Source organism: Hylobates moloch, unplaced genomic scaffold (genome assembly GCF_009828535.3).
Source record: "Hylobates moloch isolate HMO894 unplaced genomic scaffold, HMol_V3 SCAFFOLD_14, whole genome shotgun sequence".
NCBI lineage: Eukaryota > Metazoa > Chordata > Mammalia > Primates > Hylobatidae > Hylobates > Hylobates moloch.
The window spans coordinates 52,064,047-52,083,236 of record NW_026652289.1 but is presented as its reverse complement, the minus strand read 5'-3'; the positions used below and the strand labels follow the sequence as shown (position 1 = coordinate 52,083,236).

Below are 19,190 nucleotides of genomic sequence, written 5' to 3'. Positions count from 1 at the left end.
AAGAAACTATCAACAGGGTAAACAGACAAACTACAGAATGGGAGAAAATTCCTGAAAACTATGCATCCAACAAAATATCTGGCATCTATAGGGAACTTAAATTTACAAGAAAAAAAACAACCCGATTAAAAAGTGGGCAAAGGACATGAACAGACACTTTTCTAAAGAAGATATACATATGGCCAAAAATCATATGAAAAAAAGCTCCACATCACTGATCACTAGAGAAATGCAAATCAAAACCATAATGAGATATGTCATACCAGTTAAAATGGCTACGATTTAAAAGTCAAAAAAATCACAGATGCTGGCAAGGTTGTAGAGAAAAAGAAATGCTTACACACTGTTGGTGGGAGTGTAAATTAGTTCAGCCATTGTGGAAGACAGTGTGGTGATTCCTCAAAGGGCCTAAAGACAGAAATACCATTCAACCCAGCAATCCCATTACTGGATACATATCCAAAGGAATATAAATCATTCTATTATAAACACACATGCACACACGTATGTTCATCATAGCACTATTCACAGTAACAAAGACATGGAATCAATTTAAAGGCCCATGAATGATAGACTGGATAAAGAAAATGTGGTATGTATACACCATGGAATACAATACAGCCATAAGAACGAATGAGATCATGTCCTGTGCAGGGACATGGATGGTGCTGCAGGCCATTATCCTTAGCAAACTAACACTGGAAGAGAAAACCAAATATCACATGTTCTCATTTATAAGTGGGAGCTAAATGATGAGAACACATAGACACATAGAGGGGAACAACATACATTCAGGCCTTTTGGAGGATGGAGGGTGGGAGGAGGGAGAAGACCAAGAAAAATAACTAAGGAATACTAGGCTTAATATTTGGGTGATAAAATACTCTGTACAACAAACCCCCATGACACAAGTTTACTACCTATGTAACAAATCTACACAAACCCTGAACTTAAAAGTTAAAAAACAAACAACAAAAACAAACAAATGAAGACTCAATAGATTCACAAAGATAGATGTCATACAATGTGTATTCTCTGACCACAACAGGATGAAGTTAGACATTTGTAACAAAAAAAACCTGAAAAATTCACAAATTTGTGAAAAATAATGCATTTTTACACAACCAATGAATCACAAAAGTAGTCAAAGAAAAATCAGAAAATACAGACAAATGAAAATGAAAGCACAACATATCAAAATGTATGGGACACAGTGAAAGAAGGGGGACATTTATAAACATTTATATTTAACAAAGTAGAAAAAGAAGAAAAATCTAAACCCAAAGCTAAACCCAAAGCTTTATTATTTCCTTCAGAAAGCATAATAAAGACTAGTGCAGAGATAAATGAAACAGAATTTTTTAAAATAGAGAAAAATCAATGAAACCAACAGCTGGTTCTTCCATAAGACAAACTAAACTGACAAACTTTTAGCTAGATTGACTATGAAAAGATACTAATTGTTAAATTCAGAAATGAAAGTGGGCACATTACTGATTGTACATACATAAGAAGGATTAATCAAAGAGAGTACTATTAACAACTGTATGGCTATAAATTGGATAACTTACACAAAACAGACCACTTCCTAGAAACCCAAAATATGTCAAAATCTATTGATGAAGAAATAGAAGACCTAAAAGACATATAATTAAGGAGATTAGTAATCAAAATCTCTCATCGAAGAAAAGCCTTGGACTTTGTGGATTCACTGGTGAATTCTACCAAGCATTTAAAGATGTAATAGCACTTGGGGAAGCTGACGGGGGCAGATTGCTTGAGCCCAGGAGTTCGAAAGCAGCCTGGGCTACATGGTAAGACCCCATCCCTACAAAAAAATACAAAAATTATCCAAGTTGGTGGCACACTCCTGTAGTCCCAAGCTACCTGGGAGGCTGAAGTGGGAGGATCCCTTGAACCCAGGAGGCAGAGGTTGCAGTGAGCTGAGATCACGCCACTGCACTCTAGCTTGGCAACAGATCAAGAGTCCATCTCAAAAAAAAAAATGTGTGTGAGCCAGGCATGGTGGCTCATGCCTGTAATCCCAGCACTTTGGGACACCGAGGTAGGCGGATCACGAGGTCAGGAGATTGAGACCATCCTGGCTAACACGGTGAAACCCCATCTCTACTAAAAATACAAAAAATTAGCTGAGCATGGTGGCATACACCTGTAATCCCAGCTACTCGAGAGGCAGAGGCAGGAGAATTGCTTGAACCTGGGGGCTGGAGATTGCAGTGAGCTGAGATCCCACCATTGCACTCCAGCCTGGGCAACAGAATGAGATTCCATCTCAAAAAAAAAAAAAAAAAAAAAGAATATACAAATGTCCAAAAAGCACATGAAAAGATGTCCAACATCACTAATTGTTAGGTAAATGCAATCCAAAACTAAAATGAGATACTATCTCAACTATATGGATGGCTACTATCAAAAAAAGCAGAAAATAACAAGTACTGGTGAGGACGTGGAGATATTGTTACTCTTGTGCAGAGCTGGTGAGAATGTAAAAAATGGTATAGCTACTGTGGAAAACAGTGTGCTGGTTCCTCAATATATTAAAAATAGATTTGCCATATGATCTAGCAATTCCACTTCTGGGTATATACAGAAAATAATTAAAAGCAGGGACTTAAAGAGATATTTGTATACCCATGTTCACAGCAGCATTATTCATAATTGCTAAACAGTGGAAGCAATCCAAATGTCTAATGACAGATTAATGGATAAGCAACACATATAGTGGAGTATTATTCAGCCCTAAAAAGGATGAATATTCTTATCCTTGGTGCAACATGGATAAATCTTGAGGATATCATGATAAGTGAAATAAGCCTATCACAAAAAGACAAATACTGTATATTTACACTTACATGAGTTACCCAGAGTAGTCAAAATCATAATAACAGAAAGTAGAATGGTGGTTGCCAAGTGCTAGGAACAGGAGGTATGGGAAATTATCATTTAATGGGTATAGTTATAGTTTTGTAAGATGAAAATAGTTCTGCAGGTGGATGATGTAATAGCTACACAACAATATGAACGTACTTAATATCACTAAACTGTATTAATAATGAGTAAGATAGTAAATTTTGCTATATGTATTTCATCACCATTTTAAAAAATGAAAAAAACATACATTGGTAGCCATCTATGTCTCCTAGATATAGTATAGATATGAAGTATTGATGACTTAATTTGCTTTCCTTGTTGATATATATAGTTTTTAGGAAGATATATATGGAAATTTGAATTTAAGTAGCATTACTACCCTTTAGGGCCCCTATCATTTTAATGTAAAAAGCTCATACTGTATCAAAATTAAAAGTTTTCAATCATCATAAGCATTTCCTCACAGCATTAAAATGTCTATAAATATAATTTTTAAAAATCCAATTAAGTAGTTTGGAATTTCAAAAGTAAAACAAATTGGGCACTTTTAATTTCCTTTTCCTTGTATTATCTGATCATATCCAATATTTTTTCCTACTGATGAATGATCTTGCTCATATTAATTTATACAAGGTATTTATTTATATATAACATGAGCTCTTTATCATTTTTGTTGTAAATATTTCCACCCCTCTCTTTTCTTTATGGTATTTAACCAAGCATCAGTTTTCACTTTGACACAGTCAAATTCATCAGTCTTTTCTTCTCTGACTCCTGTGTCTAGAAGTTTATTTAGAAGGGACTTTGACATTTCCTGTTTTCTTCTAGTGCTTTCACAGTTTCATGTTTTTATCTTTACATCTTTGATTAATCAGCAATTTAACTGCTAGACTAAGGAGTGAAAAGAGTATTCATCAACATTTACTGGCTAATCTATCCTTTCCCTAATGACTTGGAATTCCACCTTTGTCATTGTACCAGTAATCACCTCCTGTGAAACAAACTGCCTCAAAACTCAGTATCTTCAAACAACTGTCTATTTGCTCCCTGCAGTTTGACCTGGGCTCAGCTAGGTAATTCTTCTGGTCTCACCTAATGTAACCGGCTAGGTGCTAACTGGTCCTGGATGGCCTTAATCCCTTGCCTAGGGTTTTCTTTGAAGGGACAGCCAGGACAACTGAGCCTGTCCCTTCATGTGATTTCTCACTCACAAGGAGGCTGACCCAGGCTTCCGTACATGGCAGTTACTGAAGAATAAGAAAGTGCAGGTGAGAACAGAAATCACAGACCCGTGAGGCTAAGGCTTGGAAGTCACATATCACTTCTACAGCTTTCAATGGGCCAAAACAAGTCACAGGTCCAGAAGTTCAAGAGGAAGGGAAACAGAGTCCACTTCTTGATAGGAGAAAAACAGCAAAGTTATACTGCAAAGGGGCATGTATTCAGAAGTGGCTCAACTTCTTCTGGCCATCTTTTGCAAATACTATATGCCACAGTCATATATTAAATTTCCTCAAGTATTTAGATATATTTCTAGACTGTTTTAAGAAATCTCTTCCGGTCGGGCATGATGGCTCACACCTATAATCCCAGCACTTCAGGAGGCCAAGGTGGGTGGATCACTTGAGGTCAGGAGTTCGAGACCAGCCTGGCCAACACTGGTGAAACCCCGTTTCTACTAAAAATATAAAAATTAGCTGGGTGTGGTAGCAGGTGCTTGTGATCCCAGCTATCAGGGAGGCTGAGGCACGAGAACCACTTGAACCCGGGAGGAAGAGATCTTGCCACTACATTCCAGCCTGGGTGATAGAGTGAGACTCTGTCTCAAAAAACAAAAACAAAAGAACACTCTTCCAACAATTTGTATTTTTATTCATGTGTCAGTGAGTGCAGCTTTAAAATTTTATTAAATATCCATTCGCTGAGTCCTATCTCATATTCCTTCTTTCAAAAATTTTTCCTAGAAATTCTCAGACGTTTCTATATTCTCTTTAGAATGATTTTAGATCTATGAAAAAAAGGTTGCTATTTTACAGGAATTACATTACATTTGTAGGAATATTTACAGCAAACTTACTGTCCTGTGTCTTTTATCCAAGAGTATGATTTGTCTTTCCATTTATAAAAGTCTTTTATATCTCTTGTTAGCTTTTTAAGATTTTCTTTTAATAGATCCTTCACATTTCCTCTTAGGTTTACTCTTAAAGGTTGGGCGCGGTAGCTCATGCCTGTAATCCTAGCACTTTGGGAGGCTGAGGTGAGCGGACTGCCTGAGCGCAGGAGTTCGAGACCAGCCTGGGCAACAAGGTGAAACCCTGTCTCTACTAAAATACAAAAAATTAGCTGGGCATGGTGGCACTTATCTGTAGTCCCAGCTAGGTGGGAGGCTGAGGCACGAGAATTGCCCAAACTTGGGAGGTGGAGGTTGCAGTGAGCCTCGATCACGCCACTGCCTTCCAGACTGGGTGACAGAGAGAGACTCTGTCTTCAAAAAAAATATATACAAGTTTTTTCTTAAATATTTTACTTCTTTTTATTGCTGTTGTAAATATATTTATATTTTCTAAGTGGTTATTGCAAAGAATAGCTATTAATTTTTGTATGCTAGATATTGCTTTTGTGTAGCTTCAGGCAAGTTACCCTCTCTAGAGCTTAATTTCCCTAATTAACCTCATAGAATTATTGTCAGCAATGAGTTAGCGCACACAGAGTCTAGCATAAGGTAATGGCTCAGTAATTTGTTACCTATTATTGTTATTATATTAATTTGGTAATCCACCATCCTACTGAATTGATTTCTCTTGTTGCTTCTACTAGTTCTGCACTCCATTCTCCTGATACACAGTATTTGTGATATACAGTATCTTCATAATCTTGATAATTTCTTACTTCTTTAATGTTTTATATGTATTTATCTTTTTATTACAATGCCTAATACTTTCAGAACAATAATAAATAAAAGTAGTAAGCTGATTGGTATCTTTTGACAGGCAAGAATATTTCTACTGTAAATGCAAATAATGGCTACATTAACATTCTATAGCATATGTACACCAACAAGTGGTTATGGATATTCCTCAACTTGGGGCACTTAAATTGTTTCTTGACTTTTTCACTGTTAAAAGTACCAGTAAAAGAGTCATCTATGCAAAATTAATGCAGGAACAGAAAACCAAACACTGCATGTTCTCACTTATAAGGGGGAGTTGAACAAAGAGAACACATAAACTTAGGGAGGGGAACAACACACGCTGGGGCCTGTTGAGAGGGGACGAGAGGAGGGAGAGCATCAAGACAAATAGCTAATGCATGCTGGGCTTAATACCTAGGTGATGGGTTGATAGGTACAGCAAACCACCATGACACATGTTTACCTATGTAACAAACCTGCACATCCTGCACATGTACTGCAGAACTTAAAATAAAAAAACTTTTTTAAAAAGAGTCATCTATGTATATAAATATCTGAGCACATTTTGTGCTATTTCACTGAGCAGGCTTAGGTCTAAATAGGACTTCCTAAACTGCTAATGCACAATGCTTTTCAACAAGATCATACTAGTCTGTACTCCCTTCAATAGTGTTTGTGAGTACTTTTCTCACTGCAGCTCTACCGACAGTATTTTTAAGAGAAACAAAATGATGATGCCTTTGTTTACCTAGCTATTGTTTAATTACATTTACACTTCAATGGTGAAGTCTAAATTCTCATCTAAAATCTCATGAGAATTAGCATTAGAGAATTCTAATTCTCTTTACAGACTGGCCCGAGGAACAATCCTTAAAGAGATCTCCTCAGAGCAAGAACCAGCACAGCCTTGCTTTGCCAGAACCTGATCTGTTAGAACAGGGATTCTCAACCTTGGCACTATTAACATTTTGGATGAGATAGTTCTCTCTGTGAGGGCTGTCGTATACACTGAATAATATATAGCAGAATCCTTGGCCTCCACCCACTTGATGCTAGCAGCCCCAAGCTGTGCTCACAAGAACTGTGCCCAGACATGGCCAAATATCCTCAGCAAACTCTCCTCTAGTTGGATACTACTGTGTTAAGAGAATGCTGCTCTAGAAATCAGAATCAAAGAACCTCATTACAGACATAACATGATGGTTGAGATACACTTTTGTTACAGGCATAGACTGAAGAAAAGGAGAACTAAAATGTGGAATACTCACTTTGCTTTATAAGGTGAATCAGAGCCAGAATTTTTGGTTTCCATTAAACTCTCATATTCCTTAGCCCTGAAGAGAAAAAAAGTTTTAACACAGTTATTTCACTGCTAATTTTTATAATAAACCAAAATGTTGGCTGTATTTTTCCCCTGTTACATTTAACACTCAGCCTATTAAATTTGGTGATTGAAGTGGCTGACTACCTATGTACCTCAAGAGTTATAAAATGAAAAGATAAATACAGGTAAAGAATACAAAAAAAAAGCATTTAATTTTAGAAATAACTAAAAAGACAGTGGAAATAACGTGACTAGACTCTCAAAGATGTGTTTTGTTTTTGTTTTTTATACTGACTAAATACCAAAGGTTCAGAAAAATTTGAGATACTTCTCTGCCCCTTTCTAACTAGGCTCCAGCTTGCCTAAACTAGTAGGTGACAGTCATCAAGCTGGTCACTGATCTAAGACAGTTCTCACTATAGCAATCCATTAATGTTGACTTAATTTGTACATTTCTCTTTTTGGAGAAAAAAAGAGGAAAATGACAATTTAAATGTTAACTGCTCATCCAAAGGATCCTGTTGTCAAAGAATTCATCCAGTGATCTATGAAAAAATTATCCACAATGTAAAATAATCTAGAGAACAATGACAGCTGAAAAAAAAATACTCCTACCTAAAAAAGTGAGAAAGATGCAAATTAAAATAGCCCTAATGAGGAAAAAAGCAAACTAGACAGATGATGCTTTGGAATAAAGAAATATCTAAATTGGAATAAAATATAAAATTACATATTTTTTCAACCTAAGTATGCTCATTGCCATCAGCCTAAATATTAAGATTTTTATAAATATAAAGATTTTTACAAATGTAAACATTTTGCATGTCAAAATGGAGAAATAACTACTTGGTAGCTGCAAGTAATTGTGACCTCATCTGAAAGGTGGGAAAGTAACAATTATGCATGGTGGAGTATGTTCCAAGCATTGTGGTGGCTGCTGTACATTCAATAATATCACAAGTATCTAAAAATTCAATATGGTATTATCCCTATGATATAATTTAGATATTTGTCCCCTCCACATCTCATGTAGAAATGTGATCCCCAATGTTGGAGGTGGGGCCCAATGAAAGGTGGCTGGATCACAGGGGTGGATCTCTCATTAATAGCTAGGTGCCCTCCTTATAGGAATGAATAATAATGAGTTCATGTGACATTCAGTTGTTTAAGAGTGTGGCACCTCACCCTGTGAGCATTTTTTATATGTCTCTTGGCTGACTGTATGTCTTCCTTTGAGAAGTGTCTGTTCATGTCCTCTGCCCACCTTTTAATGGCTTTATTTGGTTTTTGCTTATTCAATTGTCTAAGTTCCTTATAGATTCTGGATACTAAACCTTTGGATGCATAGTTTGTGAAATACTTTCTCCCATTCTGTAGGTTATCTGTTCACTCTGTTGACAGTTTCTTTTGCTGAGCAGAAGCTCTTTAGTTTAATTAGGTCCCACTTGTCAGTTTTTGTGTTTATTACAATTGCTTTTGAGGACTTAGTCATAAATTCATTGCCAAGGCCATTGCCTAGAATGGTATTCCCTAGGTTTTCTTCTAGGAATTTTATAGATTAGAGGTCTTATCTTTAAATCTTTCATTCATCTTGAGTTAACTTTTGTATATGATGAAATGTAGGGGTCTAATTTATTTCTTCTGCATATGGCTAGCCAGTTATCTCAGTACCATTTATTAAATGGGGAGTCCTTTCTTCATTGCTTATTTTTGTCAACTTTACCAAGGATCAGATGGCTATAGGTGTGCTGCATTATTTCTGGGTTCTCTATTCTGTTCCATTGGTCTTACATGTCTGCTTTTGTACCAGTACCATGCTGTCTTAGTTACTGTAGACTTGTAGTACAGTTTGAAATTGCATAATGTGATGCCTCCCATTTTGCTCTTTTTGCTTAGATTGCTTTGGCTCTTCAGGCTCTTTTATGGCTCCATATGCATTTCAGAATAGCTTTTCATAATTTTGTAAAAAATGACATTGATAAACAAAGACCATATGATCATCTCAATAGATGCAGAAGAAACTTTCAATAAAATCCAACATCCCTTCATGATAAAAACCCCTCAACAGACTAGAATTGAAGGAACATACCCTCAAAATAATAAAAGCCATCTATGGCAACCCCACAGCCAATACCATAGTGGATGGGCCAAAGCTGGAAGCATTTCCCTGAAGAACAGGAGCAAGACAAGGCTGTCCACCCTCACCACACCTATTCAACATATTGTAAGTCCTAGCCAGAGCAATCAGCAAGAGAAATAAAAGGCATTCAAACGGGAAAATAAGTCAAATTATCTCTCTTCACTGACAATATGATTCTATACTTAGAAAACTCTAAAGACTCTGCCAAAAGGCTCCTAGAACTGATAGACGACTTCAGCAAAGTTTCAGGATACAAAATCAATGTACAAAATCAGTAGCATTTCTATACACCAATAACATTGAAGGTGAGAGCCAAATCAAGAATACAATCCCATTTACAATGGCCACACATACACAAAAATAAGATACCTAGGAATACATTTAAACCAAGAAAGTGAAAGATCTCTACAAGGAGGACTACAAAACATTACTGAAATAAATCATATATGATACAAATAAATGAAAAAACATTCCATAGGGGCTCATGGATTGGAAGAATGAATATCATTAAAATGGCTCCCCAAAGTAACCTGCAGATTCAATGCTATTCCTATTAAGTTACCTTTCATTTTTTCTTCACCTTCTGGGACGCTGCAAATTTGAGTATTTTGTCACCTTATGTTGTTGCATATGTCACGTATGCTGTTTTTCAGCTGTAAACAGCATCAGTGGTGTCTGTGATTTCCTCAGAGATTTATAGTAGGGTTGTTAGTGAAGGTTCTAATGAAGTTTTGCTGGGGATGGGGACACCTCAAGCCCCAGTAGTGCCAGCAGTGGGCCAAATGTACTTGTTCTTAGGCTCCACAGCGACAAACACTGATACCGGTGTTAGCAGGTCCAGGTGAGCTGATTCTTGGGCCTACAGGCAGCTTGCTCTGGTGACAGGGGTGGCAACAATGGGCTAGTGAGGAAGGTGGGTTCTGGGGCCATGGTATGGGCAATGGCAGTAGCATTGGCAGGAATAACAACGTCTGGATCCCAAGTAGTTCACTCTCATGTTGTTGGTGGTAGCCTTCATGGGCTGGCAGTGTAATCCCCAGGCTTGCAGGTGGATGAATCCCCACGGTGATGGCAATGACAGGTTGGGTGGGCTTTCCCTTAAGCCCCCAGAAAGAGTACTCGGGTACCAACAGTGGTAGACTGGGCTGGGCAGTCCCCAGGCCCCTGGGCAACATGCTTGGTTACTGGGGGTGTGGAGATGAGCTGGGTGGATCTGTCATCAGGCACTCTGGTGGTATGTGTAGGTGCTAGCTTTGGTAGGCCAGCATGGGGTAATACTCAGGCCTAAGGCAGAATGCTTGGGAAGACATGGCAGCGGCTGCACTGCAGCCCCACTACTAGGGAGAATGAGGTTGCTTTCAGCAGCACCCATATGCAGGCAGCTGGGAAGCATGCACATTGCTTGTGCTTTGGCCCCAGGTTCAGCTGCCCACAGTGGTGGCTGCTGTTGGCAGGGAAGTTCATTCTTGGACGTATGAAGATGTTACAGTGGCCTCACCGCTAGGGGCAGTAGGGTCTTTGTCAGTGGCTCTCGCTTCATCCCTGGAGGCAGTAGCCAACTGTGGTGCTGGCTGAGGGTAGGGAATGTCAATGGGGTTTGAGTTATGGAAATGCAGAAGCTGCTGGATCCCTGGGCAGAATGTAGCTCTGGTAGGAGGCAGACTCTGATTGTGGCACCTTTCTGTAGCTGCTGAGGGCTCAGGGGTATGTGAGGCCCAAGCATGGACTCCCTCTCTGGAACAATACCTTTATGTGGTCTCCCAGTAGCTTCTTATGTTAGTTGCAGGGGCTTTCCCGTGGCTGGACGCAGGAGTCCACGGTGGGAATGTGGACTGCTGGGGATCACGCACTTCCTCGTTCCCCACACTGGGGAGCCTCTCCAGGCTCCCAGCTGATCCCAGAAGAACAGGCTACCTCATTTTCCTCTCCTATCTTGCTTTAGGTCATGGTGTCCAATCTTTTAGCTTCCCTGGCCACAACGGAAGAAGAAGAACTGTCTTGGGCCACACACAGAATACACTAACAGTAAGGATAGCTGATGAGCTTTAAAAAAATCACAAAAAAATTTTGTAATGCTTTAAGAATTTGTGTTGGGCCGCATTCAAAGCCATCCTGGGCCACATGCGGCCTGTAGGATGTGCACTGGACAAGCTTGCTTATGTCTCCTGTCACTTCTCAGTTGAATGCCAATATTCTTAGATGATCTGTTCAAAGTTTGATTACCTACTCACTATTTTGGTTCTTTGTTGTGGAGGAGGCACACACTAGATGCCTCTAGTCAACCATCTGGAAGCACCTCCCATTTGATTCGCTTTTAGCATTCAATTAAATATTTATTTCCAGAGTTTTGACTCTGTATAAACTATAGTACGGGAGGGGGATACAAAGAGGTATATATATAATGAGAATATTCAAGAAACTTAGTCTGCAGAAGGAAGATGATGACATAACAGCATAAAAAGATACATAATTCCAGCCACGTTCGGTGGCTCACGCCTGTAATCCTAGCACTTTGAGAGGCTGAGGCGGGTGGATCACTTGACGACAGGAGTTCAAGACCAGCCTGGCCAACATGGCAAATCCCTGTCTCTACTAAAAATACAAAAATTAGCTGGGTGTGGTGGTGTACGCCTGTAATCTTAGCTAATTAGGTGGCTGAAGCATGAGAATCGCTTGAACCTGGGAGGCAGAGGTTGCAATGAGCCAAGATTACACCACTGCACTCCAACCTGGATGACAGAGAGAGATTCTGTCTCAAACAAACAAAAAACATAATTACATGGGGCAGACTAAGTGACAGGTAAGTAATGTGGTATGTTCATTTCCAGCTGTTTCCTGAAGGAAATGGAATGTGTACTCTCTTGAAAGTCAAGTGGTCTCCAAATACAAAGGAAATGGCATTATTACCAGAGAAAATTGAATAAACAATGCTGAACATACAGAAAAATACAACTTATGCTTAGAACATTGTGGAGACCCATTTGGTCAGAGCAAAAGATTAAAATGTGAGAATAGCAAGAGATAAGGTTGAAAGAATCCTTTCAAATATACTGTCACAATTACAATCTGATGATTTGGTTTTTAGATGCTTGTCTACTTTGGTAAGATTAAAAATTTCATTGGTGTAGTGTTGTACACTGCATTTCTTCACTATTAATCTCAATATCATCTTGGTTATACTCCCGCTCAGTCATAATGTGGGATATATGTATGCTCCATTTTATTTTTTATTAGCTATTTTGCTAACAAAACAAATCTTGTTTTATTAAAAAAAGAGGCTATTTTACAAATCTTCTCAGAAATTAAACCTCTTTTTTATCTTTATAAAAAATAGTATATTGTAAGTGTCACGTGTGTATTTGTTAAATAAAACTAAGTAAATCCATGAATCTTGTTTTCCATGGGGGTGATAACAATATCGTTCTAGCTCCTTGAGTTATTTAGATCATTTCTACATCAATTGATAACAAAATCATTTAAAGCAAAAATTTCATTCTGAGCAAAGCTTTGGTAACATCCTGTAAGTTTCATACTGTTATAAATTTCAAATAATCTGTAGTTTTCACTTTGATTTACTCCTAACAATTCATATTGAAAATGTTTTATTTTTGTCACCCCTGCTTCCAAAAAATTAATTTTTTTCTGATTTGAAAAAAATTTGGTCAGTTTTATGGAGGTATAATTTCCATACAATAAAAAATTTTTAATTTGTGTATAATTCAATGAGTTTTCACTATTGTGTACCCCAGTATAATCAAAATCACAATCATGATATGAAAGATTTCCACTACACCACAAAGTTCTCTTTTGTCTCTTTCTAGTCAATCTCTTCCGTTACCTCTTGCTCCTAGAAATCAGCCATCTGTTTTCTACCAGTAAGGCTTTCTAGAATATACAATTATTACAATCTACACTATTGTCTCTAAAGTAATTCATTTAGCTCTTGAGATTCACTTAAACTGCTGAATGTATCACTAGTTCATTTCTTTTCGCTTAATAATGTTCCACTGTTCAGACACCTGAAAATTTGTTTATCCACTCACAAGTTAGGCATTTCACTTTTTTCCAGATTAGGATTACTATGAATAAAGCTACTATGAAAATTTGAAGAAAAGTCCTCGCGTGAAAAGTTTTCATTTATCACTGATAAATTACCTAGGAGTGGGTCATGAAATAAGCATGTACTTAACTTTAAATGACCAAAGTATTTTCTGAACTTTAAATGAGTGACACAGGGAGAATGTGGAAATTCCACAGACAGTGGCCCTGGCCAGGAATTGATTTTTTTTTTTCCTCATCAATGTTATAATGACACAACATTATTTGAGGACCAGCTGTTTTAAGATGTCATCTTAAAACAGAAATAGTTTAATATCTTCCTTGCCAACTTGGATACTTTTTACTAGTTTATCTTGCCTATGTGCCACTAGAAATTCTATTACAACAAGGCAAGAAGTGGCAAGAGTGGATTTTCATGTCTTCTTCCTGATCTTAGGGGGAAAGCTTTCGTTCTCTTGCCATTGAGTATGGCTGTCAGCTGTGAGATTTTCCTAATTCTCCTTTACCAGATTAAGAAAGTTGCCTCCCATTCCTAGTTTTTTTGGGTGTGTTTATCACAAAAGGTTGGATTTAGTTAAATACTTTTTCTGCATGAACTGAGTTGATCATGGTTTATGTTCCCCTTCACTCTATTAATATGGTATATTATATTGTGTGACTTTTTTCTAAGTCAACTACCCTTGCATTCCTGGAATAAATCCCATTTGGTGATGATATATAATCTTTTAAATATGCTGCTGCATTCCTAAAATATTTTCTTGAGGAATATTGCATCTATATTCATAAGGGACATTGGTCTAAAGATTTTATTTCGGGGTGGAGCCAAGATGGCCGAATAGGAACAGCTCCAGTCTCCAGCTCCCAGCCTGAGCGACACAGAAGACGGGTAATTTCTGCATTTCTGCTTGAGGTACCGGTTTCATCTCACTAGGGAGTGCCAAACAGTGGGTGCAGGACAGTCGGTGAGGCGCACTGTGCGCGAGCCCAAGCAGGGCGAGGCATTGCCTCACTCGGGAAGCGCAAGGGGTCAGGGAGTTCCCTTTCCTAGTCAAAGAAAGGGGTAACAGACGGAACCTGGAATATCGGGTCAGTCCCACCCCAATACTGCGCTTTTCCAACGGGTCTGGAAAACGGTACACTAGGAGACTGTGTCCCGCACCTGGCTCGGAGGGTCCTATGCCCACGGAGTCTCGCTGATTGCTAGCACAGCAGTCTGAGATCAAGCTGCAAGGTGGCAGCGAGGCTGGGGGAGGGGCGCCCGCCATTGCCCAGGCTTGCTTAGGTAAACAAAGCAGCCAGGAAGCTCCAACTGGGTGGAGCCCACCACAGCTCAAGGAGGCCTGCCTGCCTCTGTAGGCTCCACCTCTAGGGGCAGGGCACAGACAAACAAAAAGTCAGCAGGAACCTCCTCAGAATTAAATGTCCCTGTCTGACTGACAGCTTTGAAGAGAGTAGTGGTTCTCCCAGCACGCAGCTGGAGATCTGAGAACGGACAGACTGCCTCCTAAAGTGGGTCCCTCACCCCTGAGCAGCCTAACTGGGAGGCACCCCCCTAGTAGGGACAGTCTGACACCTCACTCGGCCGGGTACTCCTCTGAGACAAAACTTCCAGAGGAACTATCAGACAGCTGAATTTGTGATCTCACGAAAATCCGCTGTTCTGCAGCCACCGCTGCTGACACCCAGCCAAACAGGGTCTGGAGTGGACCTCTAGTAAACTCCAACAGACCTGCAGCTGAGGGTCCTGTCTGGCAGAAGGAAAACTAACAAACAGAAAGGACATCCACACCAAAAACCCATCTGTGCATCACCATCATCAAAGACCAAAAGTAGAGAAAACCACAAAGATGGGGAAAAAACAGAGCAGAAAAGCTGGAAACTCTAAAAAGCAGAGCACCTCTCCTCCTCCAAAGGAACGCAGTTCCTCACCAGCAATGAAACAAAGCTGGATGGAGGATGACTTTGACGAGTTGAGAGAAGAAGGCTTCAGACGATCAAACTACTCTGAGCTACGGGAGGAAATTCAAAACAATAGCAAAGAAGTTAAAAACTTTGAAAAAAAATTAGAAGAATGGATAACTAGAATAAGCAATGGAGAGAAGGGCTTAAAGGAGCTGATGGAGCTGAAAGCCAAGTTTCGAGAACTACGCGAAGATTGCAGAAGCCTCAGTAGCAGATGCGATCAACTGGAAGAAAGGGTATCACAGATGGAAGATGAAATGAATGAAGTGAAGCGAGAAGGGAAGTTTAGAGAAAAAAGAATAAAAAGAAATGAATAAAGCCTCCAAGAAATCTGGGACTATGTGAAAAGACCAAACCTACGTCTGATTGGTGTACCTGAAAATGATGGGGAGAATGGAACCAAGTTGGAAAACACTCTGCAAGATATTATCCAGTAGAACTTCCCCAATCTAGCAAGGCAGGCCAACATTCAGATTCAGGAAATACAGAGAACGCCACAAAGATACTCCTCCAAGACACATAATTGTCAGATTCACCAAAGTTGAAATGAAGGAAAAAATGTTAAGGGCAGCCAGAGAGAAAGGTCGGGTTACCCACAAAGGGAAGCCCATCAGACTAACAGCTGATCTTTCGGCAGAAACTCTACAAGCCAGAAGACAGTGAGGGCCGATATTCAACATTCTTAAAGAAAAGAATTTTCAACCCAGAATTTCCTATCCCGCCAAACTAAGCTTCATAAGTGAAGGAGAAATAAAATACTTTACAGACAAGCAAACGCTGAGTGATTTTGTCAACACCAGGCCTGTCCTAAAAGAGCTCCTGAAGGAAGCACTAAACATGGAAAGGAACAACCGGTACCAGCCACTGCAAAAACATGCCAAATTGTAAAGACCATCGAGGCTAGGAAGAAACTGCATCAACTAAGGAGCAAAATAACCAACTAACATCATAATGACAGGATCAGATTCACACATAACAATATTAACGTTAAATGTAAATGGGCTAAATTCTCCAATTAAAAGACACAGACTGGCAAACTGGATAAGGAGTCAGGACCCATCAGTGTGCTGTATTCAGGAAACCCATCTCACGTGCAGAGACACACATAGACTCAAAATAAAGGGATGGAGGAAGATCTATCGAGCAAATGGAAAACAAAAAAAGGCAGGGGTTGCAATCCTAGTCTCTGATAAAATAGACTTTAAACCAACAAAGATCAAAAGAAACAAAGAAGGCCATTACATAATGGTAAAGGGATCAATTCAACAAGAAGAGCTAACTATCCTAAATATATATGCACCCAACACAGGAGCACCCAGATTCATAAAGCAAGTCCTGAGTGACCTACAAAGGGACTTAAACTCCCACACAATAATAATGGGAGATTTTAACACCCCACTGTCAACATTAGACAGATCAACGAGACAGAAAGTTAACAAGGATATCCAGGAATTGAACTCAGCTCTACACAAAGTGGACCTAATAGACATCTACAGAACTCTCCACCCCAAATCAACAGAATATACATTTTTTTCAGCACCACACCACACCTATTCCAAAATTGACCACATAGTTGGAAGTAAAGCTCTCCTCAGCAAATGTAAAAGAACAGAAATTATAACAAACTGTCTCTCAGAACACAGTGCAATCAAACTAGAACTCAGGATTAAGAAACTCACTCAAAACTGCTCAACTACATGGAAACTGAACAACCTGCTCCTGAATGACTATTGGGTACATAATGAAATGAAGGCAGAAATAAAGATGTTCTTTGAAACCAACGAGAACAAAGACACAACATACCAGAATCTCTGGGACACGTTCAAAGCAGTGTGTAGAGGGAAATTTATAGCACTAAATGCCCACAAGAGAAAGCAGGAAAGATCCAAAATTGACACCCTAACATCACAATTAAAAGAACTAGAAAAGCAAGAGCAAACACATTCAAAAGCTAGCAGAAGGCAAGAAATAACTAAAATCAGGGCAGAACTGAAGGAAATAGAGACACAAAAAAACCTTCAAAAAATTAATGAATCCAGGAGCTGGTTTTTTGAGAAGATCAACAAAATTGATAGACCGCTAGCAAGACTAATAAAGAAGAAAAGAGAGAAGAATCAAATAGATGCAATAAAAAATGAAAAAGGGGATATCACCACCGATCCCACAGAAATACAATCTACCATCAGAGAATACTACAAACACCTCTACGCAAATAAACTAGAAAATCTAGAAGAAATGGATAAATTCCTCGACAAATACACCCTCCCAAGACTAAATCAGGAAGAAGTTGAATCTCTGAATAGACCAATAACAGGTTCTGAAATTGTGGCAATAATCAATAGCTTACCAACCAAAAAGAGTCCAGGACCTGATGGATTCACAGCTGAATTCTACCAGAGGTACAAGGAGGAACTGGTACCATTCCTTCTGAAACTATTCCAATCGATAGAAAAAGAGGGAATCCTCCCTAACACATTTTATGAAGCCAGCATCGTCCTGATACCAAAGCCTGGCAGAGACATAACCAAAAAAGAGAATTTCAGACCAATATCCTTGATGAACATTGATGCAAAAATCCTCAATAAAATACTGGCAAACCGAATCCAGCAGCACATCAAAAAGCTTATCCACCATGATCAAGTGGGCTTCATCCCTGGGATGCAAGGCTGGTTCAACATATGCAAATCAATAAATGTAATCCAGCATATAAACAGAACCAAAGACAAAAACCACATGATTATCTCAATAGATGCAGAAAAGGCCTTTGACAAAATTCAACAACCCTTCATGCTAAAAACTCTCAATAAATTAGGTATTGATGGGACATATCTCAAAATAATAAGAGCTATGTATGACAAACCCACAGCCAATATCATACTGAATGGGCAAAAACTGGAAGCATTCCCTCTGAAAACTGGCACAAGACAGGGATGCCCTCTCTCACCACTCCTATTCAACATAGTGCTGGAAGTTCTGGCCAGAGCAATCAGGCAGGAGAAGGAAATAAAGGGTATTCAATTAGGAAAAGAGGAAGTCAAATTGTCCCTGTTTGCAGATGACATGATTGTATATCTAGAAAACCCCATCGTCTCAGCCCCAAATCTCCTTAAGCTGATTAGCAACTTCAGCAAAGTCTCAGGATACAAAATCAATGTACAAAAATCACAAGCATTCCTGTATACCAATAACAGACAAACAGAGAGCCAAATCATGAGTGAACTCCCATTCACAATTGCTTCAAAGAGAATAAAATACCTAGGAATCCAACTTACAAAGTATGTGAAGGACCTCTTCAAGGAGAACTACAAACCACTGCTCAATGAAATAAAAGAGGATACAAACAAATGGAAGATCATTCCATGCTCATGGGTAGGAAGAATCAATATCGTGAAAATGGCCATACTGCCCAAGGTAATTTATAGATTCAATGCCATCCCCATCAAGCTACCAATGACTTTCTTCACAGAATTGGAAAAAACTACTTTAAAGTTCATATGGAACCAAAAAAGAGCCCGCATCGCCAAGTCAATCCTAAGCCAAAAGAACAAAGCTGGAGGCATCACGCTACCTGACTTCAAACTATACTACAAGGCTACAGTAACCAAAACAGCATGGTACTGGTACCACAACAGAGACATAGATCAATGGAACAGAACAGAGCCCTCAGAAATGATGCCGCATATCTACAACTATCTGATTTTTGACAAACCTGACAAAAACAAGAAATGAGGAAAGGATTCCCTAATTAATAAATGGTGCTGGGAAAACTGGCTAGCCATATGTAGAAAGCTGAAACTGGATCCCTTCCTTACACCTTATACAAAAGTTAATTCAAGATGGATTAAAGACTTAAATGTTAGACTTAAAACCGTTAAAATCCTACAAGAAAACCTAGGCAATAC

General features: G+C 39.0%; 1 protein-coding gene across 7 annotated transcripts in view; it reads right to left on the bottom strand.

Moving 5' to 3' along the window:
- Window positions 1–19,190, bottom strand: part of SCAPER (S-phase cyclin A associated protein in the ER) — a 591,234-nt gene that overhangs the window by 285,360 nt on the left and 286,684 nt on the right. For all 7 annotated transcript variants that reach the window (XM_058428046.1, XM_032176146.2, XM_058428043.1 and 4 more), the window contains one exon: window positions 7,072–7,137. In XM_058428046.1, the coding sequence (XP_058284029.1) occupies window positions 7,072–7,137 (66 nt within the window). The remainder of the gene's footprint in view (window positions 1–7,071; window positions 7,138–19,190) is intronic.